We start from the raw sequence: 19,337 nt of genomic DNA on the forward strand, positions 1-19,337 counted from the left end.
CGTGAGCAAGCAGTCGGCACTCGATGCCGTGTGGTTACCGGAAGACAAGCCTCTCGATTATTTGATACCTGTCGCATAGCTGGTAATACGCTTCCATTAAAGTGCAGTACGGTAAAAGGAAGACAGACAGTTTTTTATTCGCACGTGGCGCTAAAGGAGCCCGCATACGCTTAACGTAACGTGACGAGGCAAACTGAGGGCTGACTCATACTTGATTCGGTCGTAATTTGCATTGATCCATGCTGAACGCATACAAAGTACGTGCGATATATATGATGCGATCGCGATGAGCTTATACTGAGTCAGAGTCGTGAAATAACACAGATTGTCACGTTAGGGGGACTAAAAATAAAAATTGATATCCTTACCTACATAATACGCAATAATTTTGCACCAGGCATTTTATATACAAAATCAAATAATTATTCGCTGAGCGGTACAAAGTATATATGTATATGTATATATTTAATATTATATATATATATATATATTAAAAATAAATATAATATGTATATTTTTTAAAAATATATATTTAAAATAAACATTTACATCAGATATACTTGTATATGTTTTTCAAATTATATATTGAAACATTCAAAAAGTTTAATGTATGTATTTATAAATTATTTGTTTCTTTTTATACTTATAATGTGATACACTAAAATTTTTAAACAGCGATTCCTCTTCGAATTGGTCATAAAAAAATTCTCATTAAAAGATAATGCGCTATAATTATAATAAAAAAGTTTGTGTGCATACATATTTTATCTATTTTTAGACGATATATCGGCTGTATCAAAAGTGTGCCCATTGATAATTAATTGGAACGAGAACTGAGAACGAGAAAAGATAATATTGATACCTTTTATTTATTGATTTCTCACGGCACGTGGATTACATTAAGAAGCGTTTATTATCTAGCAACGATTATGTGAAACGTCGAGGATCATTTATTCGCGTTCGGGATGTGTCTCAGTGTCTGTTCACACGAGGCACGTACATTAATACTACAGAAATTTATGTAGGACAGATCGGAATCTTTGTAGCTGTGAGAACTGTCACAATTAGTCTTGGAAGCGTTGGCTTCAATAGACGCGGGACGTTACCACAACACAACGCATTGAAACTCAAGTGTTACAGAAAGTCGTCCCAAAAACATTAGAGGAAAGTTTATTAAGAATCAACACAGATAATTAAGCAAACTTATATAAATTCTTTTAATTACATTAAATTTAATTACATTATCACGTGTAAAAACAGAAATGAGCTATATAACATTTATTAACCATATTGATTATACTATAACATAAACCAAACAATAATATAATAATATTATTAGCAATGAGATTAAACCTTATAAATAGATTCGAATCTGTTGGCGTAGTTTTTAAACTTTCTATGATTATCTCGAAAAATAAAAACATTACTTTCAAGTAGACTCAAATCTGGACGAAATGAGTTAGAACTTTCTATGAGTACCAAAAAACAAGAGTATTACTTCCAAGTGGACTAGAACCTGGATCAAATATGTTCGAATCTTTTATGAGAACTTTATTAAAAATTTTGTCTCTTTAAATCAAAACATTTGTTTCAAAGCAATAATTATTTTAATCTATTACTTTTTGATAATTACAAATATTACGTTATCAATTGCTGATACTTACTCTAAAATTCGAAACTAATTAATTGGGATTGATTACTTTGCAAGTGTAATGTATGAAATATTATTTCTTATAAATAATATTACACTCGAATCCTAGAAAATAAAACTTGGTTATTAAAAACTGGAAAAAGATGTATACGCGCGTAAAAATATTATTAAGCACAAAGATCCAGCCCAACTGTTAAAGGCACATTTCTACTATTTGATTATTAGATTTGATTCGGATTTTTAAGTACATATTAAACTTAATCCTATTCCTAAATATTATATAATGATAGAAATAACAACCTAGTCAACACCGAGCATCACTTACATTACATCTTTGTTATAATTTCACACTCATTGATATAACTGATGATACTCGATATTGACTGGGAAAATAAGAAATATACTGTTTATACGAAAATTATTAATACTTTTGTAATTTTGTATTAATAGATATTTATTATTCATACGCATCAAGTGGATTTATATAAAATTATGATTTTAAGTGCATTGTGTTAAGCAGAAAGATCGAGATAACAAGAAATTTTTCTTAATTAGCGAATTATGAGCGAAATTTCCCAAGCTACAATATTTCCGCTCGAGACGGGAAACTCATCGTTCGTGCTGATAAAAAGCTCACATTATACATGATGCCACATAAATTCGCTTCCAGCGAATTGCCAGTGAGTTCGCACTGATTCACGTGTATAATTTACTGCCAAAGCGAGACGCATTATCATTATGCAAATAGTTACGCTCGCGCGATAAGACGCGCGCTACTTATCGTAAAGTCATCGCGTCTAAAGGAGAGTCGGCGGGTGCCTTATAATTACAATATTCAATGCTGCACGCAAAACGGAAACTGTTACGCTAAAAATCGCGTGTCCTTAAGGCAGAGTATGCGGACCGATATTTTTACATATGCATAATCATAAATTTATAAATGTTATATACATAAATCCGTAGATAACGACGATCGAGGGATCGGACGATCTCTCTCTAGTTTATTCGTCGTAAATTAATCGTACCGCGCACGAATTCTGCATCGGTCGCCAACCGGATTCGATGCCGTTGACCGCTGGTACGTAATATCGATTTACATGTAATCATAGCTCGCGAAAACTGCGGTGGCTACTCCGATAACCCGTCGTCGCGTCAACGGATAATTCGCGTGTTTTCATCCATTCCATTCCGTATAGTTTCGCATACGTGGCTGAGAACGGTCGCTCTGATAAAGCACTTTTACGTTGCCACGCGGCGCGATAGCAGTAAATATTGACCGCGGAGATGTCGGGATCGAGACAATTCGTAAAAACAGGATGACGTAAGAACGTGGCGAGACATGAACTCATTGTGTTTCCCTCGCGCGAGAAATCTTTTCCAAAATTTTTTTGAAAAATTTTGAAGTCTCGTATAACACCGAATTTACAATATTCTATTTTATTTATTTCCATATAAAAGTAGACTTAAACAAAAAAAATTAGCGATTAAAAGATATTTTATACAGTAGTCATTTTTTATCAATTGTTACTTAATATTCTAAATTATTATATATAAAATAATGAACGTGACATAAAAAACTCCTTGTTGTATTATTTATACTTTCCCGCATAATACAAGATTGTAAAATGCTTTCTCGCACACGTTTAGATTATCGATCACGGAAGAAAGTTCTTTATATAAATAATCGCGACATTAAACCGTTTTCTTCGCAGTGAATTGTTCAGTTCAAAGTGAAGCGAAGAAAAATCTGTCGACGCATGAAGAAGCTCCGTCATAGAGTTAACTGTTATTAAACACGCATCGGTTAATGTTGTAGAAAATAAATGACATAAAAGTGGGCAGAGTGTCAGGAGATTTCCATGCGATAAATGTATAACTTTCTTTTCGTGTGAGCTATTATATTAGATTTTTCCTCGACGACAATTTAATCGAAAGCTTTATTCGAGTGAAGCATGTCATATTAACAATCCTAAATTTACGATAATGATGAATGTCATACTTTCGAATCTAATATGCGTTTTATATAATAATCATGTATAACTCTAATAATGCGTATGTGTATGTGTCTGTAAGTAATTATCTAAATGACTGATTAGATAAGTTTTATCGAGTATATATCAAAGACGTATTACTTCGCCTTCGAACATTTGTTATGTTGAAGATCAATATATAGCCGTTCAATGCAATCTCCATGTTTGTGATATGGAAACAATAGATGCAATGCATTTATTCATGATATCACCTCACGGAAAATTTTCCATTTATGAGTTTTAATATGCGACATTCTCCATGTTAAGTAGTTAATTGACTCAGGGTAAACGAATAGAGTGATGTCAATTGCCAAGATTTAAGAGTTTTCCAAGCAGCAGGGGGTCTTGTTACTGTTATTCTCAGTATCAATGGCTAAAACATACATCTCAATATATGCATACAGATTTGTTTATTTCCGCATTCAAAACGCTGAGAATGATGTAAACGTTAAAAACAGTAACCAGAAAAATTTGACGAATTTATGTATAACTAATACTGTTTACGCGAGCGTTACTTCTGTCGTAACTTACGATAATTCACTCGTTTACGCGGAGTAAATTATCGTAAGTTACTACAAAATCCCGTTTACGCGAAAGAATTATCGTAAGTTACTACCAGAAGTAACGCTCGCGTAAACGTATATATGTAGTATAAGTGAATAATTTATATACGTCAGCTATATATTGTATAATGCGTCACAATGAATAAATTCAGATCTACCCATCGAGCCTCCTGTAATGTAATTAAAGACACGTTTTCGCTGCCGGCAACAAATTGCAATTTATATAACGATACTCGATACTCGTGTCGAGAGCGAGTCGCAGAACGCGGCTCTATTGCGTGTGCAGTAATCGCCGCTAATTAAGAGCCCGTGTCCGCCGTTCACGCAAATGAGAGAGGAAGAACAACACAATTATTTATGAGGCTGTTCTACGATTACGAAGTGGAGTCGTGTGGACGCGGCGACTAGCTGTCTGGCAGCAGTAAATCGTACTGGCTCCATTCCAAAGAGCGTTACGGCAAACGGAACGCGCACGAGGCCGATCGTGACCGTCACGTCGCGATTCGAAAGTCCGAGAAAATTACTTCGGGCCGAAGATAAAGAACCTAGAATTGGGAGCACATTGTCGTTGCTCGATCGATCCCCCGCGCCCGTCACGCTCAATGGAGGTACAGGTACAGGTGACGAATAACAAAACGGAAAGTTTAAACGGCGTCACTGTTACTTGGCAAACACGACCATGGAAATGTTGGTGTCGTTAAACGGAAAATTCTAGTATGTCATCGTTACTTGGCAAGGACTGTTTATCGCAGTAATAATGGAAAATGTCATCTCAAATATATCTTGACATAAAGATAGGCGTAGGTATTGTTTAAAATATAATTTTATAATATTCCGTTGTACACGATTCACGTGTGTACACAAATATCAATAATAGAAGAGATTTCGTATATAACGTTCGGCAATAAATAATATTTTTATTTTTATCGGCCGCAAACGACTTTTATCTCCATGCATTTCCAATATATATATATATATATTAGAATTGTTTTTTATTTCAACTATAAATTTGATATGGAAATAACGTGCGTTTGTTGAAGGAAACCCTTTACTGTTTTATTTAATTACAATGAAAATTGTTGAAAATCCACGCTCTGTCGAAAAATAAGAAATGCAAAATATAACAGTGTAAAATTTTTGCTGTTCAAAATGAAAAACTTCAGTTGCAGAAACAAGGCGTGGCGTGTCCCTTTCTAATTAATCTCTTTTTACCCACCTCGTTCCCTGCTCTTTACGCTCGAAGACCTCCTTTGCTCCAGAATTATTTTCGCTTCGAGAAATCGAACAAAACTAAAACACTGTTAGCAGTTGGTGCAATCAAAGTAAAGCGCCTCTCAGTGAGAGGCAAAGAAGAGAAGCGTTTCCGTAAATAAACCGACGGGGTGCCGTCTCTCTCTCGGTGACCAAAAGGGGATGCCCGTGAGCTTCTCGGAGGAGCAAATCTGGACAGGCCCAGAAAGCGGAGAGTTTCGTGTGTCATCCCTTAATGAGGTACCGAGTATTTATGGATGATCAAATACTGGATGTATGCTAAAATATCGCCGTTTATCTTCGCGTCCCCGAATTCCTTGAATATAACACATCTCTCCTATATTCCTTCTTCAATAAGATTACCGAGATATTTTAAATATGATACTCTCAGAAAGCAGAAACATTAATATTTGACATTATTTATATCTAATATAGTAAGCGAATTTTCTGATATAATCTAGCGAGATATTTGATTTCATATTATACGGACGTTCGAACGTTCCGTACCAATGCTGATGTTTGTGTTTCTTCACGCGAAGAAACAACAGCTGATGATTGGGCTACGTAAGAATTTGGGATAGAATCGTTTGCCCTACCGATAGATATATAGATAAGCCGAAGTCGACAGTTCGCGGGTCAAAATGCTTTCGTGCGCGTATGAGCTACATGCACTGCGATCCTGCTAATAAAAAGCATCAATGAAAATGAGTTCCTATTCATTTTCTCGGCCTACAATATACAAATATGTATTTTAATCCGAAGGCTCTAATCGTGAGTAAAATATTTATAGGTGTCTCGAATGAATGGTGCGCTCGACTCCCTTCCGATAAATACACGTAAGCTAAAATCGAACCTAATTCTTTCAAGATAACGTCATTGACGTCATTAACGTAATCTCACGGCGACGGTTAACTCCTATTAAAATACTTGAGTAAAAAAAAATTATCTTCCGTTTATAATAGGCTTATAGATTTTTAGTCTTTTCCTGTTTATTTACATGACGTCGTTTAAGAGGCACACTTACGCGACGTCATAAAGTTTAAAAAATTTAAAACCAACGTACTCTCTCTAGAAGAACGAAATGTTCATGCAATTGTTTTTTAATATTGTATCTTTATCAAAACGATAATATCCTGAACGAGTTACAAAATTCATAATAATATCGGCTCGACAATTAAGACGTTTTCGCCATTATAGCTTCCAATTGTTTTCACAATTTGAGCGATAATGTAAATGACAAATGAGCAAAAAAAAAATAATTACAAACGGTTTTTCAATTCCGCTCGCGTTTCATCCCTGGTGGGGATCGAACCCACGACCTTTGGATTAGAAGTCCAACGCGCTATCCTCTGCGCCACAGGGACTCGGTAAGCTCAGCGCCTTGATTGCTACAATAGGAGACGCACGTCTTTCGTCTTTTCTTTCATAGATGCCACTAGTGCGCGTGGCAATTAAAACGTCCAGTAACGCGCACACGAAAATTTTTTGGTGGACGCAAATCAGTCATTCGAGAAATGCGTAATAGTATTCAAAGAGACTAAAAAGACTCATTATCACAATGACATATTATTATTTATCATCGTTTACTGTCAAGACTGATTTCCACACTTATTATTTATTTAAATATGAACCACTACAAATCAAAGCGAGTGCGGAAATGACGTCAGGAACACTGTGCAACTACGAGTACAATCATACGTCGATCAGCTGATTCCACGAACGGAGCTGAAATTTGGCAAAAGATGACGGAACAACGCGACCGGTTGTAGTTTTTGGAAAATCTACATCGCGCGGAGCGACGAGCGATCTCGCGTCGTCCCTGCGAGGTCGCGACGATCGGTGGGTGGCGGGCTGGCGGGACAAAAGGGTTGACCGCGTGGTAGGGGGCCTCGACGGGAAATATGGCCGTCGCGGAACATATGACAAAGAACGGCGGGCTCCTGTCGCGACCGACGACGGCGACATCCTCGCGACGACGACGACGAGGAGGACGCGTCTCGCGCGGCACCGCTGATCGCCGTCGTTAACCGTCAGCCGCCAGCCGCCGGCGGCGTCGCGTCGCGTTGCGTCACGTCACGTCGCGTCGCTTCGCGTCGCGTCGCCTCGCGTCAGCATCACGTCGCGTCGCGTCGCGTCGCGGCGTCGTCTCTCCCGTCGTGCAGCGTGCGGCGACGGAGGTGCCGAGCGACGGGCAGAGGAGAGCTCCGCGCGGGCGTTCAGCGCGGGCAGCGAGCGAGGGTCGAGGTCGTGGACGAGGATCGACGTCGCCGCCCCCGCGGTGCCGCCGGCTCCGTGTGCAGCAGAGCCGTCGCAGCCGCCACCGCCGCCGTCGTCGTCGCCGTCGTCGCTGGCCGCCGTTGACGCCGCCGTCGACACCGTCGTGTCCGTGTCCGTGGTCGCGCGACAGTGGTGATATAGAGCGGCGCAGCGGGGGAGCCATGACTACGCGTGGAGAATGGGCTCGATCGCGTCGGTGCTGCAGTGGCATTGCTCGGAGTGCGCCCTGATAAATCCGACGGAGAGCGCGAGATGCGCCAGGTGCGGGCTGACGCGGCTCAGGAGCGACGAGAGGGCCAGCCTCGATCGCAGGCAGGACCGTGCCACGAGCGTAGCCGCGGAGCGTAGTGGCAGCGCGCGCCAGGGGGGAGGGAGAGCGGTGGTCGCGGCGCACACGGGGGATCGCGCGCGACGCTCGACCAGGTGCCGCGAGGACGGAGAGGGTCCCGCGAGGGGGGAGGCCTCCTCCGGGGAATCGACGCCGCCGACGCCACCGCCGAGGGCAGACAGATTGGCGCGCAACCCGACGGAAACGGTCGGTCAGTCCCGACGTCCCGCTTCTCACGGGTGAGGATCCTCACCTCGTACTCCCTTCTCCTCGTCCTCCTCCTGGCTCTCTTTCCCATGTGTTTTGCCCGTGCTCCAAAACTATCCTATCTGCATGGATAGTCACGAGTTGTTTGGAGATACCTGAAACACACACTGTATCACAGAGTATGATTCTCTTATGTCATGTTTATGTTGTTTACAAGAAGTAGAACTGAATTTTTGGCACTTAATCCTTAATCAAGCTCCCCTTTATGTGAGCATATCTATAATGAACAAAATCTCAAGTTTAAAACAAGAGTTTGCAGACTTTCAAATTAATGTTTCATCAATATTTAATATTGTTTGTTATATTTTGCAATAAACATAGATTGAGATTCTTCGCTTAATTTTCTTTTCAAATGCTACAAACAAACATGTTCTCATTTTGAAAGATAAATTTTACACATTCTTACGGTATGTGTTCCTATAATTTTGCAGTTTTGAGAGGCACTTGTCTGCAGCCGACGTTAGGAAGAATTCTCACTGCGGCTTGTTGGGTGGTAATTCATCCGACAGGAAACCACTGAAGCGTTTTTCGTCCTTACCTTCTTTAGTCACACAGTGGACTTGTATTCGATGTCTATTGGACAATAATTGCATCTCACCGATTTGTGCGGCTTGCGATGCTAGTGCGTCGATAGCTCAAATCGACGGAAAGCAGATTGGCGCACGCAAGAGTAGAAAGATTAATCTGTACAAAGAAAATCGTCTTAAAGTCACATCTGGACTTTTGGCCAACGTCCTAGATGGGGGTGTTAGCAAGAGTGGCTCCGGTAACGATGGTAAAATTAATATTACAGGTGAGTGTCACACAATACAATCGTAGGAATCGTCAGAAAATCGTCACGTTTTAGATAATTGAAAGTTGTTGCTCGCAAAATTTTTCAGGCATGGCACAGTTGACAAGCATAAGCCGAAGCCAAAGAGGAAGAGGGCACCATAAAGACTGGATCTTGCCGTCAATCGGAGCAATGGAGTCCACTACGCTTCCGTTCACAGATAACAGCGATACCTCGCAACGTTCTCCAAAACGACATAGTCCTTCTATGTACGAGCGGGTCAAGTCTAAAGTTAGTCGTTCGCTGTCGAACGGTTCCGTTGTTCAAAAATTATCGGAACACATGGTACAACGACCTACGAGCCTGGTGGTGCCGGAAGCGCGTCAAGATGATGGCTTGTGGAGCTGCGACAATTGCACGCTGGACAATGCGCCCGGTTTGGAGCAATGCGAGGCGTGTGACGCCCCTAGGAGTCCCGCGCCTTGCAGCGGAGTGGTTATCAGTGTGCCGGCTTGGGTACCGCGCGCGTTATCGTCCGCCGGACCCCTGTCCTACAGAAGATCCTTCTCGGACGCCGATTCGGTCGCGAATGTGACGCAGAAGAAAACTGTTAACCGTAGGAGTTTGAACGACGAGGAACCGCCTGCGGTGCCGCCGCATTCCATTGGCTTCAACTCGAGACCAAAGTATTCCTATATTGGGATTACGGATCCCGACATACCGCCGCCATTGCCAAAGAAACAGAGCAGTAAGTTAGGTCTGGTGCCAACGAAGGCGCACAGCGAGGCGACCAGCCCGGTGGGCGAGGTATCGAATGTGAGCCCGCTAAAGCGTATGTGGACCTGCAGAAAGTGTTCTTACGCGTATAACCCACTGTGGTCAAGCGGTTGTGACATCTGCGGTTCGTCCCGATCACCCCCGTCGTTAACGCAGCCCAGTTTGATAACTGTCACGAAGGACACGAGTAGCTATCCGACGCATGCACAATCCCCGATCGTGGTGTCGAGGGATAGCGTCAGATATATACCACCGAAGGCGGCCACTCTAGCTACAGCGGAATCCGATCTGGACGATCAGATCGATCCGCCGTCACCGGTGTGGACGTGTAAAAAGTGCACTCTGCTGAACCCCGCGTCGAGAACAACGTGCGAGGCTTGCTGCGGCTCGAAGTTGAAAAGCATCATGCATCTGGAGGATGCCACTCTACGAAAGGGTGAGAGTTGGGTATGCCCATCGTGCACGCTGAGGAATCCGCTTTCCGCGCAAAACTGCAACGCCTGCAAGACGTTAGCGGACTTCTTAGAGGTCCCGAAAGACAATAGGGCCCTTGGCCAACGGAGTCCAAGCCCAAGACTCTGTTCAACCCCGACGAATTCCAAAGCAGTTACTCCGAGGCATAGAAATTCCGTAAGAAGAAACGGTTCGTCGGTAGGTGATAAAAGGCACTCGAGGACTAGAGATCCTTCACACACTCAAGTTAGTACTTATCTTTTTCTTAGAACTCTTAGAAATAAGTTATTGGCATGAGCATAATAATTCTTGATTGGTTCGCTCTTGCCGAAACTTTCAATTTACCTTACTCTTGGTTTTTATTCTTTATTTTGCAAATTGATATTTGCGCAATAAATTAGAGGATTGTTGCTATTTTTATCTCTAATGTTTTCTTTTTATATCTAGTGGCAATGTAAATTGTGCACGTATGAGAACAAGAGTACAACTGTTATCTGCGAAATGTGCCAAAGCTCGAAGTTGCTGTCCCAAGTATCTGGAGACAGAGGGATACCTAGGCTTCTCGAGTCGGGCACTAGTACTCTTAGAATACAGCGGCAAGAGAGCGTGGTGATGGAAAATCTTAGACAGCTGGAGGAAAGAGACGCGCTGGAGAAATGGGAGCGTATTGTACGATATTGCAAGGAGGTAGGAGCATAAGTTTAAACCATATTGTAGATGCCTAGGATGCTAAATTATTAATAAGATATAATACTTTTCTCATTTATCTTGCAGACAAACGAGCCATTCGTCGATGATTCGTTTCCGCCTGCTCCGAAATCCCTGTACTATAATCCCGCGGATACGAAAGATAATCATGTCGTCCAGTGGAGAAGACCACACCAAATTAACGTGGACTCAAGTGTCGATTCTAAACTGCCTTGGGCTGTCTTTAGGACACCCCTACCTTCTGATATCTCGCAAGGTGTCTTAGGAAATTGTTGGTTACTGTCGGCTCTGGCTGTTTTGGCCGAGAGTGACGAGCTCGTGAGAAGAGTTTTGGTCATGAAAGAGACATGCCCCGAAGGTGCTTACCAAGTTAGACTGTGTAAAGATGGAAAATGGACGACGGTGCTCGTTGATGATCTATTACCCTGTGATAAGAGAGGCCACTTAGTATACTCTCAGGTATGTGTCCATACGCTACATAAAGATATGTTATATTAAAATTAGAATAAAATTTTACGCCATTTACATTATAGGCTACTAAGATCCAAGCTCGACCGTAAACGGTGTAAATTTTATTCTAATTTGATTGTATCATAACGGTCGTATATTTCTTTTATTATTGTTATATTGGGTTAACCCTTAGCTGGCACTGTGGGGTATTAAACGCCCCAGTTTAGCTCTAATTTAAGCCCTCCTATAGTACGAAAATGGTACTAAAAAATGGAAGAGTTATGAATTTTTTAGTGAAAATAGTCATTTTTTCGTTTTCTTTTACGTTCTCCAATTTTTTTCATACTTAATATTACATTTTATCAAAATAACCTATATGATATCTGTTAAAACAACATTCGAAGATTATCTTGGAATTTTTTTAAGTAAAAAAAATCAATAGCTTCCTCGTAGCAAGCATTTTAGTGGTGGGGTCTGAAACGGCCCAGTGTGCCAGCTATGTGATTCTGGTGAAGTGTGCCAACTAAGGGTTAAATATTATATTCCCCGACACGCGTATATATTATTAGTGACACGTACATCTTATATTAAAGGCAAAAAGAAAACAGCTTTGGGTGCCGTTAATTGAGAAAGCAGTTGCTAAAATACATGGCTGTTACGAGGCCTTAGTGTCCGGCCGTGCTATAGAAGGTCTAGCGACATTAACTGGTGCCCCGTGTGAGAGCGTGCCTTTACAACCTTCAGCATTGCCAAGCGAAGACGAACTCGATAGGGACCTAATATGGGCACAACTCTTGTCCTCGAGGCAAGCTATGTTTTTAATGGGTGCTAGCTGCGGAGGCGGTAATATGAAGGTTGACGAGGAGGAATATCAACGCAAAGGTTTAAGGCCGAGGTAAAATGGAATTATTTTATATTATATATTTAAATTCGATTTTTGTTCCTTTTATATTTTTTTGTTGATTGTTTTTAATCAAAATGTCTATTCCAGACATGCATATTCTGTCCTCGATGTCCGTGATGTACAGGTAGGTGTCACAGATGATGTACACACCTAGCTTGACGTTTTACTTGACTTAACTTGAAACAAGTGTGGTGAAACAAGTGAACATGTCACGCGATTGTTACGCAGGGAATACGGTTATTACGACTACGCAATCCTTGGGGTCATTATAGTTGGAAAGGGGATTGGTCGGACGACAGTCCTATATGGACTCCGCAACTACGAGAGATGCTTATGCCGCATGGTGCTTCAGATGGCGTCTTTTGGATATCCTTTGACGACGTTTTAAAGTACTTCGATTGCATTGACATCTGCAAGACGAGAGTCGGATGGAGCGAAGTGAGATTGCGCGGCACTCTCCCTCCATTGTCGTCCCTCAGACATTTGTCGTGTGTCCTTTTGACAGTATTAGAACCCACCGAAACGGAATTTACGCTATTCCAAGAGGGCCAAAGGTGAGACGATTAAACCGCGCGGTTCGCGCGCGAATATAACATAACGAATATATGATTTTCTAGAAATTCAGAAAAATCGCAACGTTCTCAACTGGACTTATGCGTAGTAGTTTTTCGCACGCGATCTCCAGCCGCTCCAGAAGTCGGTAGATTAGTGGAACACAGTAAGCGGCAGGTACGCGGCTTTGTCGGCTGTCACAAGATGTTGGAGAGAGATCTATATATCGTCGTATGCCTAGCCTTTAATCATTGGCACACTGGAATGGAAGATACTTCTAGTTATCCGGAATACGTTCTTGCTATTCACAGCTCAAAGAGACTTCTCGTCGAGCAAATATCACCACCTGCTTTTGTCTTAGCCGATGCCATTATAAGTCTAACATTGGCTAAAGGACAACGGCATGAAGTAAGCCATTACATCGTATTTTGAATAATGCGTAAAGTAATTATTTCTAAAATTTATATCAATATACATCTTACAGGGCAGGGAAGGCATGACTGCTTATTATTTAACTAAAGGGTGGGCCGGTTTAGTGGTAATGGTTGAAAATCGTCACGTAAACAAGTGGATTCACGTAAAATGCGACTGCCATGAAAGCTATAACGTCGTGTCCACGAGAGGACAACTCAGAACTGCCGATAGTGTTCCTCCCCTTCACAGGTAAAATTTAATTAAGCTTCTGATCACAGCACGACCAAATTTTACATTAATACTTTGATTTCAGACAAGTCATCATAGTTCTAACGCAGTTGGAAGGTAGCGGAGGTTTCTCAATAGCCCATCGACTTACGCACAGATTAGCTAACAGTGGAAATTTGCACGATTGGGGACCGCCTGATACACAACATTGTCCTCAAATTGATACTCAGGTAGAAGGTTTGCACAGTCCTCGCTTAATAACGTGAAGAAAGGAACACAAAACGAACAGAGGCCGTTGCTCGAGGAAAGGGTTGCCGACTGTATTCAGTAACGATTTTCGTAACGTCGAGAAATTGACTGGAAAGAAACCAAAGCAAGCTACAAACATTTCAGCGTACTATAAAACGTTCGGAAGAACATTAGAATATTTCTTGTGCTTTCTAGCCAATGATACTCCACGGATGCTCTTAGCGTTACAACATGCTCAGCATTGGACGTAATACAATAAATAACAATTAACGCGTACAATGGTTCTGGACTCAGTGAAAAAAATACTTTTTTTCGAATAAATAGTGAATCATGCACTTCGCGCGCGCTAACGGGAAAAAGGATGAACCTAAAATATATATAAAAAAAAGTAAAATAAAACTTACGTGCAAATTAAGTGTTTCTGCTGGAACCATTGAGCCCCGTAAAGAAGACTTATGGAAAATTGAATATTTATGAAGAAACGAGTTGAACATTTTGCTTGTTATATAAACGAAAAAAAATTATTTTCTCAACTTAACATTTAAGCATCGTAAGAGAGATGACAAAACCTAAAAGATTACATAATAATATAATATAAAATGAAATCATTAGGAGACATTAAAAGAACAAAAGGATGTGTGTGGAACACCGTACACATTGTTTTTTGGAATTGCTTAGAATGTAGTACGATTACGCGGATCGTGACATTTCCAATTTAACCAATGTTTACATGCCGATCCTATTGCTGTAAGGCCGTATTTGAAACCCGCATTTAAGAGAACTTGGATTCTTAGTTCCATTTAATATATGCACGATGTAAAAAGAGAAGTGGCTGGAATCTCAACACGAGGATATGTATCGACTGTAGGGTAGAATGTTTATTTAGACTTTGTTGTTTCCATCTCGCAACTGAATGGAGAGCTTGTGCTGAAACGGATGTAGCGTGTAGCTACGGAAAGAAAGAGAGAGAGAGAGAGAGAGAAAACCAAAGGTCTCTCTTGAAACTTTTAAAAGTATCTCAACGCGTTCACTGCCATTCTATGCAATGTATGTATAAAGCCTACTTTCGCTTCTACTGTAAAATCGCTTACTTAGTTGAGGACAGAATTAGAGAATCGTCGATAATACTCCGTGCACACTGATTACATTCTTTTGCCTCAGTAAATATGTTGCAAGATACATGCGCAAGCATGGCAGTCAGCGGGTTAGACATCGTTAATTCTGCTTTTACGTGAATCTCAAAAAGAAATTTTCAAAGTGTTTTTTATCGTTCGTCCATCCAGTCGATATCGAGGTCATGATATCAGTTCCTTGAGGGAAAACCTGATATTTCCGTTTTAATGTCAAACTGCCATATTTCATGTTTTTAGACAATGATTGATTGACACACGCGTTTGACATACGTCTTTGAAATGCAATTATATCGAATCAAAAAATTATCTGGCGCTCTCTATATACATTGAATGTAGTGATGCGACAATACGCGATGCTGTGATCAGCCATTGATGCTTCGATCTGAAACCGGAAACTGTATTAAGAGATCTTTTATTTAACTGACTGAAGCTACATAATGAATCAATAGTACTTCAATTAATAGTACAAAATTCCCATACACCTCGAATTTGTTTGAATTGTTCAAATGAATGGGCTACATAGTTATATAAGTTCTATTTTGAAGAATATTTTTAAAATGTGAATTACAATGTCACTATCACTTAAATGTCGTGAGTATAGTTCTTGCCGAGTCAAACGATTAGTAAAGATTCACATATTGATACACTTTTACATGTACTTTTTTTTAGTTTTGCCTTATATCGCAAATCGCGATTCGACTCATATGACTGTCTCCGATAAGGTAAAGCGCAAACGAGACATTCATTCCCCTAACGTTGATCTCATAACAGCAGGCCGAATTGTCTTAGCGAGGCCTAAGTGTTAGTAACTAGTTTTAAGGGTTTAAACGAAGAGCATAGTTTCGGGAAATGTCTGTTTGAAAAATTTGTATTGACGCACGTTGACTGAAATACGTCCACATAATCGGTCTTTACAGTGATGCGCTAAACAGAGTTCAGTAAACTGTTCGTTAATAAAATCGATTCCCTCGTGATGGTTCGCGACTTAAACGGCTGTTTTAATACCGGTCAAATAATTAAACATTGGAACCTACGAACCTTTGTCTACGAACGTCATTTAACTCGTCGAGACATTCGAGGGATTTATTCTTTACGTGTACTCTTAGTATCTGCAGTAGATTCTTGCATTTGAGTGGCCTTTGTTTACAAGCAGAGATAATAGTTTCGTAAATATAAGACGCGGACTACCAGAGTTGTGCGCTTCATGAAACTGGGCGATAAATTGTTCTTTAAGTACCAACGATAGCGTGGATGTGAGAAAAAGAAACTAAGAGAGAGAGGGAGAGAGACTTCCTTTTCTCGACATTGTCATACGACACCCATGGTGAAATCGCAATCTTGAACACACGCAGAAAAACTAGAGGATCCTCGGTTTTTTTTATACCAAGTACGAGATGCATTTACGCGAGCATAGTACCACGCTGATATATACAGTGCCATACGACGTCGATAACGGCGAGGTATACCCCGTGTGAACGGACGGCGAGCGTTTCCCGACGATGACCGTACATTCGCATGTCGCAATGTAACATTGCAAGAGCGTTTCTCCCCGCGGAATGAGCAAACACAAATGATCTATTTTACATATTGCATAATCACCGAGGCTAAAGCGTTCAGGCGTTCCCGTTTTGCGGCGCTGTAGAACCGCGTGTACTGCACTGTTTGCCGAAGCGGTGAATGAATATTAATTTATTAGCGGATGCGCGCGGTGTCCGAGGCATGCGTGTTTTATTTTTACTATACGCACTCGTAGGGGCAAAACCGATGCAATTCCGCGCGACGTAGGGAAATCCGCGGGATCTCGTCGCGGGACACGTCTTGTTGGGAAATCACGTGTAGTATCCTTGAGATATATTGCGTGTAAAAGAGATATCTTGGTAATATTTTTAAAATATACTCATGTAACTATCGTATACACACGTCTACTGAGTATACATATATTTTCACTATATAGGGCCCAAGATATTCTCAGAATGCAGCTTGAATTTCCTCTTCGTGATTGCTATGTACATTTTATTGAGATATCTCCCGATGCAAGAGAGAGAGAGACAGAGAGAAAGAACATTTCAGTAATTTACATGTTCGGTAATATTTTAAGAAAATCGATTTGCATATATCTAAATACATTCAGGAAGACTTTAACGCATCCCGCAGATTTTCATTGTCGCGCAGAATAATATCCGTACATACAGAAACTACGACGACCGACGGTTGCTCTGCAGCTTGAGAAAATAGGGAACGCCATCGGTTGTTCTAGTTTCGCGATTTTGATATATTTTGATACAATGAAGAAGGCAAAGTTCGATCATCGCCGTTCTGTCAAACAATCGCCGCGAAAGATCTGCACAAGCTAGAAGCGGACAAGATGTATTGTACATTTAAGAACAGTAGCTCATCGTGCGTTTAGCTCTACGTTTTTCTTTTGCAATCTTTTTTTATAAATAAGATTGAGAAAATCGTACGTTTATATACGTTCGAAAGCCCGTTGCGCCACCGATCTTGGTACCGTTCGCGTCAAAGAGCTTATCGAAATTTCCTTGTCAACATTTCCGTAATACGGAAGCGAGGCATAAAATTCGGCGCGACTGAGCGTTATCGGCATAATTGATTCCTAACGCTAAACGCTAAACGCACGGCGAGAGTGCAGGCCTACGTAAGCACAAACATCCAAGAGGAAGTACCATTTGTACATAAAGAGGAATAATTTATTCTATTTATGGTAGAGAGAGAGAGAGAGAGAGAGAGAGAGAGAGAGTGAGAGAGAGAGAGAGTGGAGAGAAAAGAGGAGCCGGCCAGGAATCGCGCACTGTTATGTTATATTTTTGAGTTGTTTTGCATGTGCTTCGGTGTCTCTGTCATACGCGGCTGCGAGCCGCGCGGTGAGTTCGTAATGCATTCTATATATAAATAAATAAATATATATAAATATATATATAGCGCAGTTAGAGAGTGATATACCGAGATCGAGATACGACGATGACGTGCGAGGCGTAAATGTCCGTTTGGATGGTCCCGCGCGTCGGCGGCACGCGAATCCTCTCCGGGGAGGGAATTTCGCGTTTGCCAATTATCACTTAATTAAGTTTGCTTTGAGCACGGCTCATTCGCGTGCCGCCGCCCCGCGAGCGCCGACGGATCGCTTTACGGACGGTCGCACGTCCTCGCAGAGTACCTAGGAATATATTCTTAATATGTGAAGAAGATATAAGAATTACACGGTGTCTCGTTGTATTTGTATAATAAGGTGTAAAGAGAGAAAGAGAGAGAGAGAGAGAGAGAAAAAAAAAGAAAGAAAAAAAACGGAAAAAGTGTCATTCTCATGGTCATTGAGCGACTCGTACTTCTTAAATGATGCTACACGTACAGGGTGCATTCTAAATTGCGTTAACGCGGCGTCAACTGCGTATCCGTATTTTCTATCTCGACATGATGGAATTGGAACGATCGACTCCGTGACTCTGTGATTCGGTAAAAAAGGAGAAAGGAAAACGACGTCGAGAATTTTTTTAAGGATCAACCTCGTAAGAACCGGAATGTCTCCGATTAAAATTGGAATTTATGGGTTCTGAGAGTTCGCTTCGGGCTATAAATTTTGATACGTGGTCGATACTCACATCTCAAGCGTGCCGATATATTCTAATGTCAAGCCGACAGCACGATAGCACTGATTTTCCGAGTTCCAGCGTATCGATCTTCGCGGTGGAATTGAAAATCGATGCTCGCGCGAAATAAGTTAAGCGAGAGAACAGAGCGGACTCGCGGAAATGAGGGTGGAAAAAATGTGACGGATTTAAATCACGTTTCACGCGTATCGCGGATTATCGACGGCGTTTTTCAAGGGAGATACGATCGCTATAGAGAATATTGTAAAGAATCGGGCACGGTGATGTACGTGGAGGTAAAAAAAGATGCTTTTGGACGTGTTACTTTTTATGTCGTTCAGCTCGCGGCTGTGATCATTTTAGAAACACCCATGTACGAACCCGAACCAGCAATCAACTTTGTGATAGTCTGTGTACCGAATCTGATGAACATCGTTAAATTAATCCCATCTCCTATAGGTAAGGTGTAATAATTATTAGACTCTCATCACGTACACGCAAAGGACAAAACATATTTACTACGTCATAAAGTGATAACGAGATTGTGTTGTTCCCTAATTTGTATCATGTAGGCACGTTTAATAATAAATCGAAATATTATCTACATTGCCTTCGTTATTTCCATTTTCCATATGGATTTTCCTTGAGAGGGATCTGATGATCGATTTCACCATTGGAAAAAAATTTACATATGTAAAATGGCTTTATTTCCTCTACTAGAAAAAATT

The 19,337-nt window shown here is 41.0% G+C and overlaps 1 protein-coding gene and 1 non-coding gene across 2 annotated transcripts; one reads left to right on the forward strand and one right to left on the reverse strand.

Annotated features, from left to right (window-relative positions):
- Positions 1–6,786: 6,786 nt before the first annotated feature.
- Positions 6,787–6,859, reverse strand: Trnar-ucu (transfer RNA arginine (anticodon UCU)). The gene has a single exon. It is a non-coding gene; the product is annotated as a tRNA-Arg (tRNA).
- A 527-nt stretch (positions 6,860–7,386) lies between these two features.
- Positions 7,387–19,213, forward strand: LOC139815953 (calpain-D). The gene is made up of 11 exons (XM_071783240.1): positions 7,387–8,339; positions 8,799–9,160; positions 9,249–10,615; positions 10,817–11,056; positions 11,144–11,536; positions 12,121–12,422; positions 12,519–12,555; positions 12,660–12,985; positions 13,049–13,391; positions 13,468–13,646; positions 13,711–19,213. Exons 1-11 carry the CDS (start codon positions 7,951–7,953, stop codon positions 13,889–13,891), a joined length of 4,119 nt encoding a protein of 1,372 aa, XP_071639341.1. The 5' UTR covers positions 7,387–7,950; the 3' UTR covers positions 13,892–19,213.
- The last annotated feature ends 124 nt before the right edge of the window (positions 19,214–19,337 follow it).

Source organism: Temnothorax longispinosus, chromosome 1, assembly GCF_030848805.1.
Source record: "Temnothorax longispinosus isolate EJ_2023e chromosome 1, Tlon_JGU_v1, whole genome shotgun sequence".
NCBI lineage: Eukaryota > Metazoa > Arthropoda > Insecta > Hymenoptera > Formicidae > Temnothorax > Temnothorax longispinosus.

What these genes read in the sequence shown, in the direction of transcription:
- LOC139815953 (XM_071783240.1), top strand. Translation starts at nt 7,951, where the DNA reads ATGGGCTCGATCGCGTCGGTGCTGCAGTGGCATTGCTCGGAGTGCGCC. An exon ending in TTGTACGATATTGCAAGGAG is followed by an intron (nt 11,057 to 11,143) that starts GTAGGAGCATAA and finishes TTTATCTTGCAG; the next exon opens with ACAAACGAGCCATTCGTCGA. An exon ending in CTATTCCAAGAGGGCCAAAG is followed by an intron (nt 12,986 to 13,048) that starts GTGAGACGATTA and finishes ATGATTTTCTAG; the next exon opens with AAATTCAGAAAAATCGCAAC.